Genomic DNA, 16994 nt, shown 5'->3' with positions numbered 1-16994 from the left:
GAGGGTATCTACAGTAGATGCAAATTTGTAACCACAAGGAAGGACATTGATTAGCTGGTTCACCCTGATAAGAATTGGCTTGTACCATTTTTGATTGAATACCTATGTAGGTTAGGGGAATTAGGAATATCTCGAATATGATTTTTTTTTTAACTATTTGTTTTATATTTGCAAGACAAGTAAATGTTCTCTATCTGTTGGTGCTTGATTACTTCAATCTTTCTGTCAGTACTTTGTTTAGGATTCTGATAACAGCTGAATGTCTTTGATGTGTAACTTTGATCTTAATTTTTATGTTCAAAGTTATTAAGATATCAACCAGATGTATGTGTTTGTTTCACAGTGGTCGGGCTCACTTATTCCTCCCCTTTTTCTACTATCGTTTCCTGACTTTAAGATATGCATCTCGAAGAAATCCCTACTGCAGGTAGGTAAAACATTTTTCCCCCATTGCTTATATGTCTGAACACAGTGATAATTGTTACCAAGACTATAAGGTAGGTAATAGTACTCGGGTAATGCTGAATTTAACAAAAACATTACACAGCTTTAACCTCTTGATAAATACAAACAAACTAAATAATTCTTTATATTCTGTACTGCAGAACTTATGGATCAGGTTGTTGGATATGCATTAACACAATGCAAGCAGCCAAAATAGAACATTTTATTTTTTAATATCTGCTCTTAATAAAATGAAATAGAGTAGTCATTTGCAGTTTTAGTGTCAATATTTAATTGGCACATTTTAATTCTTCAGTCATTTATTCTGAATGGATGCAGAAATTGGATTTTTTAATTACTTAAAAGTCTAAAATTAAGTAGTTCAGTTGAATCTAAAGTGACTTATTCTAATTAATTTGTGTGTCATATTGTGAGAGGAGGGGGAACAAAAACACCACCTTGTACCTGTCCTGCACTGTAGGCCATTGTACCTATCCGATATTATATGTCATTGGGAGTTTTATCATAAAGGGTTATAATATTCTTTCAACTGGCTCCAGCACACTCTCATGTCATTTCCTTACAGCCAAATCTTTATTTTTGAAAATGTCATTGAAGTTTTTTATTTTAGTATCCATATTCTTCACAAAAACAGAATTTCATGTGCACAAATATATTTCCACAGAAAGCCAATAGCACCAATTCAAACAATAAAACGTGACAGTACAATGCCTCACAGAAGTTGTAAACTATGCATATTGTAAATGACTGAACATTGGTTGCAATGACCTCCTTGGGTTCTTTTGCTTGCATTTGATCACCTTTTTCTCAGGACTGTAAATTAGGTTAGCTTCAGTTGTAAGGATGGAATAGATTTGCTGCACCTGTTCAGTTCTGCTCATTATCCAGGCAGCACACATTCTGTTTGGTAGCATTGATGGAACATAGCCTCATTGTACCGCCTCACTTGTTCAATAAAAGGCAAAATGTACAGTTGATAGAGTGATGGAATTAAATTGGTATTTAAGTAGTGGTGATGATGAGACTAAAGGACATCTTATTGGTAAGACAGGTTTTATCTAAAAGCTGTAAGATTTAGCTATCTTGAAGCTTAGGAAAATGCTGACTTAGTAGAGAGATAGCTATTGCCAATGCAAGGTTCTCCTGTTTTTTTAATGAAGAAAATTAAATGTAATGCAGGATACCACCATAGCAAATTTATAGAAGAGAGGAATGCAGTGCATTTTTATTTCAAAGAAAATGATGATGCATAGTGAAGGAAAAATGCAAGTTGGCAAATCTGCAGCTTTAGAGGAACAAGAGAGAAAAGGTCAGCAGAGCATTGACCAAAGTAATGTCAAAACATAGAGCAATACAAGAAAGTTTGAGATGGCAGGAAAAGGGGTTGGAGACTGCAGGTACGGGGGATTGCTGATCAGATGACAAGCTTTTTCTTCTATTCTCATCTGCGAGTGGGAAACGGGGTATCAGAAGTACGTCCCTAGATATGTGAATAGTATTTGTGTCTTGGATGGAGAAAGCTGAGGGTTATTGAAGAGAAGAAGTGTTCTGTACAGAAAAGGAAACCAACCTTCTTGGTGACAGCTCTGGCAATGAAGGGACATAAGAGATATGAGCAGGAGTAGGCCATCCGGCCCCTCGAGCCTGCTCCGTCATTTAATACGATAATGGCTGATTCGATCATGGACTCGGGTCCACTTCCCTGCCCACTCCCCATAATCCCTTATTTCCTTATCGGTTAAGAAACTGTCTCCCTCTGTCTTAAATTTATTCGGTGACTCAGCTTCCAAAGCTCTCTGAGGCAGCGAATTCCACAGATTTACAACCCTCTGAGAGAAGAAATTCCTCCTCATCTCAGTTTTAAATGGGCGGCCCCTTATTCTAAGATTATGCCCCCTAGTTCTAGTCTTCCCCCATCAGTGGAAACATCCTCTCTGCACCCACCTTGTCAAGCCCCCTCAATCTTATACATTTTGATAAGATCACCTCTCATTCTTCTGAATTCCAATGAGTAGAGGCCCAACGTCCTCAACCTTTCCTCACAAGTCAACCCCGTCACCTCCAAAATCAACCTAGTGAACCTTCTCTGAACTGCCTCCAAAACAAGTATATCCTTTCGTAAATATGGAAACCAAAACTGTATGCAGTATTCCAGGTGTAGCCTCACCAGTATCCTGTATAACTGTAGCAAGACTTCCCTGTTTTTATACTCCATCCCCTTTGCAATAAAGGCCAAGATTCCATTGGCCTTCCTGATCACTTGCTGCACCTGCATACTAACCTTTTGTGTTTCATGCACCCAGGACCCCAGGTCCCGCTGTCCTGCAGCACATTGCTTTTCCTCCCATCTTTGTATCGTCAGCAAACTTGGCTACGTTACACTCGGTCCCTTCATCCAAGTCATTAATATAGATTATAAATAGTTATGGTCCCAGCACTGATCCATGCGGCACCCCACTAGTTACTGATTGCCAACCCGAGAATGAACCATTTATCCCACTCTCTGTTTTCTGTTAGTTAGCCAATCCTCTATCCATGCTAATATTTTACCCCCGTGGGCCGTGGGAGTTCAGTTTCAGGTCAGAGTATATCAAAACTAGGAATGTCAATAGGTGTAAAATAAAAACTAAGAAGGGAGTCACCAAAACTAAGAGATGTGCACTGTTGATTGGACTTCCAAAAGGCATGTAAAACTGTCTCTGATGTATTGCGCTAACATTTTCATTACCCAATTGCAGGGCATGGAGGAAATCATGGTATAATAATGCGGACTATGTACTGAAAGCATGATTTCTGAAGGAAGTTGACTAATTGGAATCATTTTTTTAATGGATATGGTAGAAGACTATTGTTATAGAGACGGAGCAGAGTGGGAGAACGTATAGGACCATGGGACTGCCTGAATTGATGGATAGTGATTTGAAAGGAATCTAGAAATCTATGAATTTGGCTTCAGTGGAAATACATTTGATAACTCGTTTAGAAATACATTGTTACAGACACTGCCAAAGGCTTTGAAAATGTTGAGTGTAGTATTAAGATGTAACTGTAGGCACAGAGGTCAGGAATCATTAGGACAACTTGTATCTTGCAGAAGATAGAACCATAGTTTGACTTGCCACATTGGACTGCACAACATTTGTATGATAATGAACAATTACAGTAGCAATTCCAGTGGAAGATATGGACCAGTTTGGATAATGACTGCAGCAACAGACTGAACTGCAACAGCAGAATTTGAGAAAAACATCTGACATATCTGTAAACTCCAGACATTCGCAGCAGCAAACTGAGAACCATCTGTGAACTTCATGCAGTCAGAGTAAATAGTCAAGTTACACAAGCAGTCTGAGTTCTTTAAGCACCCACTACATTGTACAAAAAAAAGCAATCAGTTTGTGCCAAGGAGCAATTAGTCAATGGTGAGTGATTGAATTTCCAAAATCATCAATGGATTATATGCATGAAAGTGAACAGGAGACATTATCTGAGATATACGCCATCCAGTGCCCACTGTGGGAGCAAATGGAAAGCCGCAACTGTTTGAATCTATTGTAATACATCGTGAAGAAGTGAAGCAGATCTGGTTAAAGCTGGGTAGTTTCACTGCAGAACCTGATATTAAATCAATCAGTGATGAAAAAGGGATAGCAAAAGTTAAGCAAAGGAAGTCTGTAACATCAGGTGAAAAGAGGGAAAAGCCAGATTGCAGAGTCTGGCCAATTTGTTATTGATGATGACAAATGTTGTCTCATGAACATGGCCAATTCTTGGGGCTAAACTTCCACCTTCATTTTCGGCTGTTTTCGCAGCGGTACAGCTGTTTTTTCGCAGCGGTACAGCTGTTTTTTCGTGGCGGTACAGCTGTTTTTGGGAGAGAAACCGCCCGGCAAAACTTTCCCTCTTACTTTTTGAATGGTACCAGCCAAATCTCAACGCCCGCCAGAAGTAAACTGCCGAGAAAATCACCAGGGCGTAGGTTTGGTCCCAGATTGCCGAGAGAACCGCCCTGTGAAAGCTGCTTAAACAGGGCGGTAGGTGAGTACTGTGCAAAGAAAAGTCAGTTAAAAGTTCTTTATTATTTTTTTTAATTGTAAAATGTTGATTACCTTTAAAACTATCTTGGGAATGTTTTTTTAACTTTTTTAGTGAAAATTTTTTTTTAAGTTTTCCCCCCTCCCTAGGCAGCCGCGGAGTAAATTTTTTTTTAATTTTAAGAACCGCCCGTCTCACTTAGTTTCGCCTTTAACCGTCGAGAATACTGGTGCAAGATCCATTTTCTCGTCGGGCAATTATTTTTAACTTAATTATGGAAATTCTCGCCTGCATTACTTGCAAAACGTAGGCAGTTTTTCTGGGCGGGCGTTGAAGGGCTCTCGGGAAAGTCTAGCCTATAGAATCTATATACGGTATTTACCCTTGGTAAAGTTGGTCACGTTGGACTAACACCTCAGTTTATGATATTGTGAAAATCCATCATAGGAATATAGGAACATAGGAAAAGGAGTAGGCCATTGAGCCCCTCAAGCCTGTTCTGCTATTCAATGAGATCATGGCTGATCTGCGATCTAACTCCAGATACCCACCTTTGGCCCATATCGCTTAATATCTTTGGTTACCAAAAAGCTATCAATCTCCGATTTAAAATTAATAATTGATCTAGCATCAATTGCCATTTGCGGAAGAGTGTTCCAAACTTCTACTACCCAGGCCTGCGAGCGTGGGTTTGGAGGCGGGCCCGCTATCAAAATGACCGTGAATGACAGCGGGTCGGAATCCCGCTCTGAACTTGCCTCTGAGTTTTTGACCTGCCAAACCTGTGTTCAGATTGCAGACCCGACAGCAAGCGGCGGTACAGGTAATTAACATCAGGTACTTAAATGCTAGTTAAGAGGCTTAAAAGCAGGCACTTGCTATTTTACCAACCTTTTGAAGGGTTTGCCGTGCCTCGGAGAACATGCCAGGTAAGTGGAGTCGGGTTCTCAGTGACTCTCTTGCTTTGGCTAGTTGACCACTGCAGAAGTGGTATAAAAGCTACCATTTCACAGCTGTTCACTTTCCAATGTCAGAAGCTGAAGCCTTCAGGATTTGGAAGAAACTTTTGAGCTGTATGAAGGTTGGAAGTGTTTGCAGTGAACTCTCCATTCACTGTCACCTCCTTGGGGCAACCTCTCTCACCATTGACAGGGCGCTTCTGTCATCTCAACCTCACCTGCTATCTATTCCAGCAAAATCGATGTCCTTGAAAAAATCTCCCCTTGGTCCTTAGAATCCCACCACGATCAGCCCCAACACTGAAATCACAAAATACACCAGCATCAACACCAACCTTCTCCGCAATCACCTGATGCTGCACAGTACACAGGGCATCAGCACCCGACCACATTGCTGCCCGGGATGCCAGTGATGGCCTCACCTTGGCCACATTTACTTCACTTCACGCTGTGCACCCTGACTGCCACATGATGCGCCAGGTTGTCACCACCCCACACCAGCTCCATAAATCATCCCTTCAATGTCCAAACCATTCCTTTCACACTCATCACCATTGCAGGGGTACCCTTATGTCTCACCATTCACTACAACTTACTAAGTCACTTCCAAAGGTGCCCACAAATCTGTCCAAGAATGCAAAATGCTGGAAATAAAGATTTCAATGTTTGATAACGCATCAATATTAACTATACATGAACATTGGCTAAAGGACCCAAGTACCTATCCTTGTATGTTGTTAGTTGGTATGATTGGACAAAGGTGAGTGTGAGGGATGGCTTGTGAAATGGGGATCCAATAATGTAGATAGAGAGAGAGATGGGTAGAGGTGCAAGGCAAGTTGGTGTGAGTAAGGGGTAGAGTAGAGAAGGCAGAATGATGGGGATGTGATGAGTGGCACAGCAGGTTGAGGTTGAGTGTGGCTTTGCAGTAACATTTCGTGATCGACTGAGATCATCGAAAGGTTTGCGTCGCTGCAGCCAGCTCCTCCGGACAACATCCCTGTGCAATGTGCAACCAGACTGCGTGATCTCCTGGAGAGGTATCTTCCGTTCATTGGAATGGAAGAGAACCTCCCGGGGGCTTGCTGTGACTCCCTCCATAAGCATCTGGAGGGAGTCATGGGAGAGCCCAGGTGCAGCCGTGCATCTTTGTGCAGTGTTTGCAGTAGCTCAATGCTTTGCAGTAATGTTTTGTGATCTACTGAGCCCCAGCTATGAAAGATTAAAGGGAGAGGATGGGCTGCACTTCGGAACAGATTTCCCACGCTGTACCATGCCGCCCACATTGACCTCGCCTCTGTTGCCGAACTCCCGGCCTTCCTTTCCTAATTTCACTCCTGAAAGGTCTGGCTCTAATTTTTAGACTATGCCCCCTAGTCCTAGAATTCCCAACCAGTGGAAACAGTTTCTCTCCATTTAACCTATCTGTTCCCCTTAATATCCTGAAAACTTCGATCAGATCAGCCCTTAACCACCTAAATTCTAGGGAATACAGTCCTAATTTGTGTAATCTCTCCTTGAAGTCCGAGTATCATTCTGGTAAACCTACACTGTACTCCCTCCCAAGCCAATATATCCTTCCTACGGTGTGATGCTCTGAACTGCTCACAGTACTCCAGATGTGGTCTAACCAGGGTTTTGTACAGCTGCAGCATAACTTCTACCCCTTTGTATTCTAGTCCTCTATATATAAAGACCAGCATTCTACTAGCCTTTTTGAGGCTTTTTCTATACAGGTCTTTTCTTTCCTGGGAATAAAATAGATCACACATTTTGCAAATGTTGCCTGTTACAGAATAGCCAATGATATGATAGATGGCTCTATCAAAAGGTTGCCGTGAAGGTGATTTAATATTGATTGTATCATGCAGCAACAGTCAATATTTAGGTGTCCCAATTTACGTATTTGGATGCAAGAATAATTTTACTACATCAGTTACAACAAAGATATGTGGTTCAAATTATTTAACTAAAATTCAAAACCAAAAATGGATCCAGCCAGAATGCATGTCATCACTGGGCCTATGAATCATGCCACCTGTAATGAATGAAAGATGCAAGCCAAAAATTAAAACAGCTATGCAGAGTACTGATTGCCTGCCAACTACAGTGCACTATCTATTAATATGAAAATCCCTTCAGAATCCTACTGCTAATGAGTTTTGTGGTAATCACTATTTTGACCATGGACAGGACAAAATGATCAACTTACAAGGCTCTTGTTCAACCCCTGTGTTGTGTTGGAGAGTCCCTGATGTTGAAGTGATCAACACTGTCACTTGATCATGGTGAATCCAATCTAGTTCAAGAACACATGAAATGGTTAATGCAGACTTTAAAACCGAGACTTGTTTAGCTTAAGGGGACTGGATGACCTGATGGATTACTACAATGTCCTTTCACTTCTGGGACCTGGCTTTAAGGGACCACAGCATAGAACTGCTTTGACACTAGGTATATTTTCCTATATTTGCGGAAGTTCACAAAATAATCAGAGTATAAATCAGGAAATCCCAAGAGTGTGTTTATACCACAGATTTAGTGTTGAGGCAAAGCCTTGAAATGACAGAAAAATTGTAGTATAACTCTAGTCGTGAAGCTGAGTTCTGGGCTGACTCCATAGGGGAACTCTCATAGGCTTTTCAGTGTGATGTTAAACTGGATGTAAAGTACTGAGGGCTCCCTTGGATTTCCTTTCACAGATACTCAGTTATTACTTATTTTACTTATAGACTTATTTCAACAAAGGTGTTCCCGCATGTGTTCTCATTACATTGAAAATGTAACTTCCAAGAGCAGAGCTCTGTGTGTGTAATTGTGCAGGAGTAGAACTATCCCCCAAAACTGACAGTCTGTATCACAGGCAAGCAGAATGGATAATATACTACCATTTGCAAATGGATATAGTGGTACCAATCTTAGATTTGTACCTGCAGTGTAACAGCACAAAGTAGTGTGGAGGTCGAGAGGAGCTTTTGTCTATAATGGACAATGGTATCCATCTTGCCTCCATCAAATGCCAAAACTGCTTTGGACCTTTAAATGCTTCACAGCATTCTACCTTTCCTGACTGTTCTGTTCTGTTCTCGAGTTCTTAGAATCCACTATTGTATTGATGTGTTTGTGAGGGAATAGGTGACCATAGAGGTTTATAGCACAGAGGAAGGCCATTCGGCTTGTCATGTTTGTGCCAGCTTTTTGCTGGAGTATCCAACTGTAATTCCAAGACTTCGCTCTTCCCTACAGCCCTGCAACCTCCTCTGCTTCAAATATATAATCAATTTTCCCTTCAAAGATGCAACTACCCTGCTGTAAACCATTGGAAGGGCAGAGGAAAACTTTGCTGTATAAATAGAGCCGATCTGGCAGGGTAGTATTTAATGTTTCAAATATTCTTGGTGTTTCCATCCATTTTTATAAAATATTGGCATTTCTGTTTTAAATTTGAGTATAAATGGTAATCTAAAGTTAAGCACAGGTTTTTATATCGTAGGTATTTAATGTTTTTGTGGTTTATACATTTAAACTGAGTCCTGACATTGAATTGTGTTTTATTGACTTGGATTGATGAGCTGTTAAACAGGTCATTACTACAGGATAGGAACTTGAGGAGGATCTTAGTCATTCTCCATAGCCAAAAAAAATTCAAGAACTGAATGAATCCCATTGTTCCTGGCCATAAAGAACGTGAATAGTGAAGTTATAGAATTTTACAACACAGAAGGAGGCTGTTCAGCCCATCGTGCCTACTTTGGCTCTCAAAGAATTATCCACTTTGTCCCATTCCCCTGCTGTTTCCCATATCCTTTAAAAGTTTTATTTCATAGATATTTATCCACTTCCCTTTTAAAAGTTTAATGGATTGTGCATCCACCATTGTTTCTCCTAGGACATTTTGTGGCTTCATAACTTTCTACATTAAAAAAATTCTCTCAACCTTTCCCTTTGTTCTTTTGATTATGATCTTAAATTTATGCCGACTCACTGACCAGTGGAAATAATTCTTCCTTATTTACCATGTCAAAACACTCATAATTTTGAAATGTTGGATGGCACCTGCCCATTTAAAGATAAAATGCATTTTCTAAATTAAACCAAGTTGCCCCCTTTTAAAGGATTCTAGTTTACAACAGTTAATGTTTGAACATTGGCTGAAGTAATTTATTGTATTAGTTCAGATTATAATGTTAACAGCCTCTTTTAAATAGATGTATTTAACCAGAATTTTTTTGTGTTGACATTTCATTCCCTTTTAATTACTTTGCGTTTTAAGTATGCGTGCAGAAGCAGCTTTGTAAAGTTTCAGTTGTTAGTTTCTTATCCACAATATGGCGTTAAATCAAATCTCTTCAGGTTAATGTTGAATTCATATTTGGAATAGGTAGCATTATATGACCACTAATAGTTAAAATCTCTCGCTGCTCTTTTTTTGTTTTATTGATAGTCATTGTGATGTTTCATTGTCACTGCCCTCAATTGATCCCATTTCGAACTGCAGAATAGAAAAGAATATACATTAAAAATCCATTTATTTTTCAGTACAGGGTTAGTACTCGAAAGCTGATTCAGTACTAATATACAAAGCCTCTGCTGGAAATTATTTGAAATGAAGGGTACCTCCTATTAACCGGAGTAAAGAGAAAATGTGGTGTGCAAAACTACAAAGGTGTAGGAACTCAACTGTCACAGCTAATAGAATTGAGCCTCTACGAATGGAACCAAAGTCAATGTTGTGTGTAATGTGTACTGATGCACCTTGTCAACCAATCAGAATTATACAATAGTCTAGGGTGCAATCAAATTTTCATTAAATGTCAAAAAAATTCTTTCTAACCCAATTGCCTGAGCTGAAATTATCAAGGGCTTCAGTAGCTCCTACTGTCTTGTTGCTTTGAGCGTCTGCATCCACCGCTGCCCATCTGCCTATTGATTGGTAGGAAGCCCAGAATGGGAATTCCATCTCATTAATCATGTCACAGAACAGGGATTAAGACAAGTCTTTGGTTTAAGCTTCACAGCATCTGACCATTGCCCATCAGTGCAGTTGATAGCTGATGATATGCAAAGAATGCCTGAAGCCCCATGAGGTCATCTGCCAGCAGAACTTCGGAACAGCCTTCCTTCACAACTTGGCAAGTGAAACTAGATAACATTGTTTTTAGCACTGAAGGCCAAAATAGGAAAATGCATAAAATAAAATACTGGCATTGTCAATACGCTGTTGGCTAGATAAAAGTTTTTTTGTCATTAACTGTCCAATTGAAACTATACAAACCTGGATCAACCCAATTTTTTTCCTTGCTGAGCTTATGAATGTAATTATTATAATTATTTTTATACCAGAAAATGTTTTGGTTTCCAAAAATCAAATTATTCAAATTATTTTTTAACAGTGCAGAAAGAAGCTACTGCTGTGCATAGAACACTGACAGCTTTCCAAGCCTGACAGACACAACGCAGCATTATTGTTCACTAAAAGCAGTTGCTAACAAATGCATTTTTTTTATTAGTACTAACATGGAGGGGAGACTGAATCTTGCCAATTGCAGTTCATGGCCAAATAGCACCCCCACCATGCAGATACTATGTCCCAGGCAAAGGGAGTTGTACATGCATCCTCAAACAATGTCTTGGAAATATTCCAATTTGTGTTGGCATCCCTACTTTCATGTTCAAAGAGCTGTATTCCTAATACCCTTTCCCTTCTTTTCAACCTGCCCAATCTTGGCTTAATCTAGACACCTTTTTAAAATCTGAACGAGCACACAGTGGAAAATATTGTGAATGGAAACCAATTCTAGGAAAAGTTGAGTAATGGAACATGTGTGTTTTACTTCAGTAAAAGGCTTGGTTTAATTTCTGTTGGGTGAAAATGATTGATTGTCACACAAGTTCTCACACTTGCATATCACTGAGATGCATTCAGTGACTTTTACTGTTATTTTTACATTCTGATTTTATTCTAATACTCATTTTGAAAACTCAATCAATATGTTTATGTGCATGGCACAGGCAGTTTCAAAATTATAAGCATAAATGTACCTTCCTCAAGCTGCTTTTCTTGTATCCGCTGTTTTATTGATTGAAGCTGTCATGGAGCAATGAATCCTTTGATTGCATTCCAAATGCAAGCACCATTAATGTGTTTGCTGTCAATGGAAATTCTGAGTATTAATATAGCAGAGAGTGGGGGTGCTGGTAATAAAATAAATCCATTAATGGAAGTAACGCATTGAACATCAGATGAGAGTGGCTGTATTGTTACAACAATTCTATTTTTCCTATTGCATGAACCTGTGATTTTCTCGGTGGACTTGCTGACTTGTGTAGTGAAACCGATAAGGTTAATTCTACATTAAAATCCACATGATTTGTGTTTCATGTTAAATTGTCAGTGAAAGAATGTCATATATTCATTTTCAAATGTACAGATGGAACACTCTCCTCATTGCTTCGACCCCCACGTAGCCTCTCTGCATCACTGTTTTTGTTTTAGAATCCATATGTTCCTAAGTTCCTTCTTTCATCAACGTTCTCACTACATTGTGACAGAATAGGAAATTCTTATTAATGTAATTCAGTTAAGATGAAAGTTACAACATGATTTTTAAAATTTTGTCGGTAGCATATTACCCATCCTTTCTGTTAGTCTCTTCACACGACATATCATCTTGAGCCATGAGGACAGGCAGGCAATTTGCTCCTGACCATCTGGCAGTACTGTTCTTTCACTGTCTGGTATAAGGTACTCAAAGGGACCATTGTCCCTCTAATTTTGTTCTTTTCTTGTATCTCTCCCCTATGCCAGTTGAGATCAGGAATTCATCATGTGAGGAATTTTGAACATGTGCTACTACTCCATGCACAATTATTGAAAATCAAATGCACTACACAATCACCTGTTCATTCTTTCCAGAATGTGAAACTGACACCTTGGGCAAGAATTTGCTGATAAAATAACAGCGGGTGAACGACGCACGTTACTAACGTGGAAATCGGCTAGCAACTTGCGGCAAGGAAGAGATACCCCACAGGTTGCTGGCCGATTTACGCTGCACCGCCATTAGCTTCATGAAAACGGCATCTCGCACTTCACCTACCATGAGGTTTCATGAAGTAGCACCACATGCACATTAACTATACTAAACTCATCACAGAAAGTTCAGTCTTGTAATTAACAGCTTAAGTACCCTTTTAAAGACATGAGAATTGTTAAGACTGCCAATCAATCCCTCAGAAAGTGAACAATTAAAAGTATAAAGTCCCATTCCTTCAGGTTGTGAATTGTTTTAGATTTTAAAAATTTAAATTTTTTTATTTTCCTTTCTGTCTCTCTCTCTCTTTCTTTCTTTCTCTCTTTTTCTCTATTTCTCTCTCTCTTTCTTGCTCTCTTTCTCTCTCGCTCTCTTTTTCTCTCTCGCTCTTAATCCAATCTTTCTGTCCCTCTCTTTATTTCTCTTCTTGTAGCAGATTTAACATTGAATTTACCCAGTCTAAATCATCCTCCTCCTCAGTCCTACCTCTGTTTCTTTCTCAATCCTTTAATCTCATTGGTTAAAGAGCTGGATTGATGGTCCCGTCATTCACCAAGGTCCCTGTTGCCCTCTCTGTGGCGTTATCAGCTTGTACTTCCAGCAACTTGCAGGGCAAAAACATTTTTGAGCTGAAGTGTGCAGGAAAAATTTAACTAACCGGGCACACCGTGAGATACTGCAGCAAATTCCAGCCCATTGTAACTTAAATGCAAGAAGTTTCAATTCTTTTAAAAGTTTAGAGGGTAAACAGTCAAGTATATTCTGTGTGATTCTCACTAAGCATGTCTTTTGCACAAACATTCTTAAAAGTCATAGACAACATCACCTTTTTAAAAAAGAAAATTAAGGCATGAAATCCCTGTCATTGATTTTTCTTCTCTGTATAGTTTCCACTCCACCACACCATACAGTTCCTGCAACTAATTTACAATACTTATCTTCAGTCAGCAGGAAGGATGTTTTTTCCTGCCCATAGCACCACAGCTATGATTGGTCATTCAGAGAGAGAGGGAGAATCAAACTTTAATTAACACCTTGCTTCCAACCACCTCATGTGTGGTATCTTAACATTCTAAATTGATCTAAGTGCATCATAGAGCCACATGGTTCCCCCATCAGAAGCTCTGTCAAATACTTTTGTTATATCAAACATTCCAACTTGTTTCATATTGGAACTAAGCAAAGAAACACAATTAAAGTTTGAGGTATAGCCAAATGCTTCAGGCTATACAGCACAGAACATCTTGGATAGTGGGAAAATGTATTATACGATGTTTGATTCTGCCCATCAACGTGTGCAAAACATGACCTCAGGGCCCCGTTTTATGATAAATAACTTTATAATATAAGTTATTATCATAAATGGAAATCTGTTACAACATTTGAGCACAAGGAAAACACCTGATCGTTGGTAGTGTGAGTGAGATCATAAATCCTTGTACTAGTCAATAATGTACTTGGAGGTTGCCATGTGGTGATTTATTAAATATTTTAATTCTCCTACATTAATTTGATCAGTACAGCTCAAGTGAGCAGCCATTCTACATTAGCCAGATGAACAGACTCGTCGGTAGACAAGAGAACCACTCAATATAAAGTGGACAGGCCTTTGATTTATTGCCATACATTGAATACATTGTCTTCCATGGCAAATATGTTGTGTGTTATGATCTGAAATAGCTAACTGGCTTTCTACTCTTTATTAACAGGACATTGTTTTATGAGCTTCGAGTGGCAATAGAGCAGATGACAACCAGACCTTCCTGCCCGAGTTTCATCAGAAATGCATGTCACAAAACTATAAAGCTCATCTGTAAACTTGCTCCAGGGTCATAGAATGTAAGATACTCCTTAGCACAAGTTCATTTGCAAATGGTGGCATTCTATATACTTTAGAATTCCGCAGAACATTCCTGTAGTTTATGCTGTGTATGTCATTTTGTTTTGTTCTCTTTTATGGAATGATGTCAGAAACTTATTTCAGTACATGTATGATATGTATGTGTTGCATATTCAATTCCAATATGACTAGTGTTGCCGTCACAGAAGTTAGTTTACATTTGACTAATGGGGGGTGAGAATGAATTTCAGATGAATGTGGGCATACAATTTGTTTTGAGGACCATCTGCATGAAGTGTAAGCACGTGCAAAACAAACACTGGGCCACAAACATATCTGTACATCCCTTGACCAAATAATTATATTGCATTATTATTTTGCATGGTACATACAGATGTGATCCTATTATGTAAACTCTTTAACATCTGCCTTCCATCTGAAAAGTGACCATTGTTGCTTCAGGAGAATTTGAAAAGGTATGAGGAAGTACTTTATAGTAAAGAAATGGCTGTTTAGCATTGGATATGCAACATAATAATGCATTTTTGATGCTGGATCAGTGTAAATCTTCAGTAAATGTTGCATATTTTGACAGGTGTAGATATTTCAGGAAATCTAGGTCAAAAGAACGAAATAATTACTGTAACATGCATGTAAGCGAGCTTGCTGCTCAGGCTGTGCTTGTTCATAGTTTGTCAGCTTCCCCCATTTTTAAGGCAGGCGAGCACACCCTCAGGGACAGATAACTTCAAGCTTTTGTTTATTAATAATAAATTGATTAAGGTAGTAACTCGTACATTTTGTAAAAACTTTCCAAAAATGTTTTACAGGTCAGCTTTGTATACAAATAATGTTTTGACCATTTTACATCAGCCCCAATAACATTATTATGAATAAGTTTCTGCTGATGCGCTCCCTGGAACTGGACCTGTGTTGTGCTGTGCACCTGGTTTGATACTAGCATTTGCAGTAGTTATGAACAAACCAGTTAATTATTGAAACAAAAGCAAAATACTGCAGGTGCTGAAAATTTGAAATGAAAACAGCAAATGCTGCAAACAGGCAGTGGATCAGGCAATATCTGTGGCGCTCGCTGACAAAGGTTAACTCTGATTCTCTCTCCACAGATGCTGCCTGGTCTGTTGGGTGTTTCCCGCATTTTCTGTTTTTATTTACGTCCGTTGCTAATAATACAGGGCTGTCACTACTCCACAGTTACTAGTTTAAAATGAATACGACTGCATGATTTCAGCAGCCGGTTTAACATCGGTTTTAAATGTAATTATAAAAAATCCTAAATCTTGTAGAGAAACATATACATGATATTACAGACATAGCCTCTGAAGTTAATGGCCCGTAATTTGCGGTCAGCAAAAGCAAAGGCGTTCAGCACTGGACCTGAGGAAAGGTGAGTTTTCCTTTTTCGACGTTCAATTCAAATCAGTGTAGTTTAGTGGGAATTCCACAGCAAGAGCTGCTGTGATGTCAGCAAGCTGTCTAAGCAGCCAATCACAATGCAGAATTCTCGCAGACCGGGAACCAGAAAGTAAAGAAGCTCCTTTTATTTTGACTTTTTAAAAAATCTTATAGAGAGCAAAACAAAAATTGGGGCTCTCGCATGGTGATAAGGTAAACCTGAAAGAAAGGTGAACAGACTTTTTAAAAATATATACATTTCTTTTAAAGTTTCTTAATTGTAATTTTTATTATAATAAATTTGACACTCCACAAAATTTTTCAGGGTCATATCCTTTGTTTAGCAGTCAATACGTTGTTAAAACCCCAGTTACACCTATTAACAGTAATATTACCGCAGAAAAGCCCAAGTTTTCAGCAGTTTCTCTGATTTCCCTGATTACACTGATTGAAGGCTATGGTGGGGTGGGGGGGTAGGGGGTTGACAGCCACAGGGCAGCCAGTGTTGGAACAGTGAGTGACTGACCGCAACTTCAGGATTTCCGCATTAGGATGCACATGCACTAAATCCTGAAGTTGCAGTTAGTTTCAATGGGGTAATAACAGAAAACACTGTTAGTTGACTATTATTACCCACTGCAAATTCCAGGCCATAACATTTCCTTCAGGGATTTTCCTACAATATACACTATACCCTGGCTGAGGTCTCTGTTGGTGCTGCTTTTAATCTGCCTTCAAATAGAACAGCGATCTGATACTGTTCATCGCTCCAGGAACTTTCTGACCTGTATTTCACACTTAGCCAAAATTCTAGCTGAAATGGGGATTGGTATGCACCGACCTGCACCCTAGCATTCTGTTGCAAATGTGCTGTGATTACTTATCTCTCGTCTGGTTTCTTGATTTTCTATAAATTGTCATGCTCTCCTCTTCCCCGAGGTAAGTAAAGTAACTATACAATAGGAATAAAAATGGATTAATTAACCATAAACAAAACCATTTCAGCACAAAAGTAAAATACTGCGGATGCTGGAAATCTGAAATAAAAACCGAAAATGCTGGAAATACTCAGCAGGTCCGGCAGCATCTGTGAAGAGAGAAACAGAGTTAACGTTGCAGGTCAGAACAATTTTGTCAGACAATTTAAGCAGTTGATCACTGGGATCCCAACCAGAAAGTCACAAATTTGAATCCATATCTTTTATCATGTTAGCTTGCTGTGCTGTGTTTTGTGGGTCATTGTTG

At 39.2% G+C, this 16994-nt stretch overlaps 1 protein-coding gene across 4 annotated transcripts in view; it reads left to right on the top strand.

The window, feature by feature from the left end:
* LOC139265735 (transmembrane protein 33-like) overlaps positions 1 to 16066 on the top strand; it is a 210051-nt gene extending 193985 nt beyond the window's left edge. For all 4 annotated transcript variants that reach the window (XM_070883057.1, XM_070883054.1, XM_070883055.1 and 1 more), the window contains 2 exons: positions 344 to 427; positions 14203 to 16066. In XM_070883057.1, the coding sequence (XP_070739158.1) occupies positions 344 to 427; positions 14203 to 14329 (211 nt within the window). In that variant the 3' untranslated portion in view covers positions 14330 to 16066. The remainder of the gene's footprint in view (positions 1 to 343; positions 428 to 14202) is intronic.
* Positions 16067 to 16994: the final 928 nt, after the last annotated feature.

The sequence above is a fragment of the Pristiophorus japonicus genome, chromosome 6, assembly GCF_044704955.1.
Source record: "Pristiophorus japonicus isolate sPriJap1 chromosome 6, sPriJap1.hap1, whole genome shotgun sequence".
Taxonomy (NCBI): domain Eukaryota; kingdom Metazoa; phylum Chordata; class Chondrichthyes; family Pristiophoridae; genus Pristiophorus; species Pristiophorus japonicus.
The sequence above is the reverse complement of the archived record's forward strand: the minus strand, read 5'-3'. Positions and strand labels throughout refer to the sequence as shown.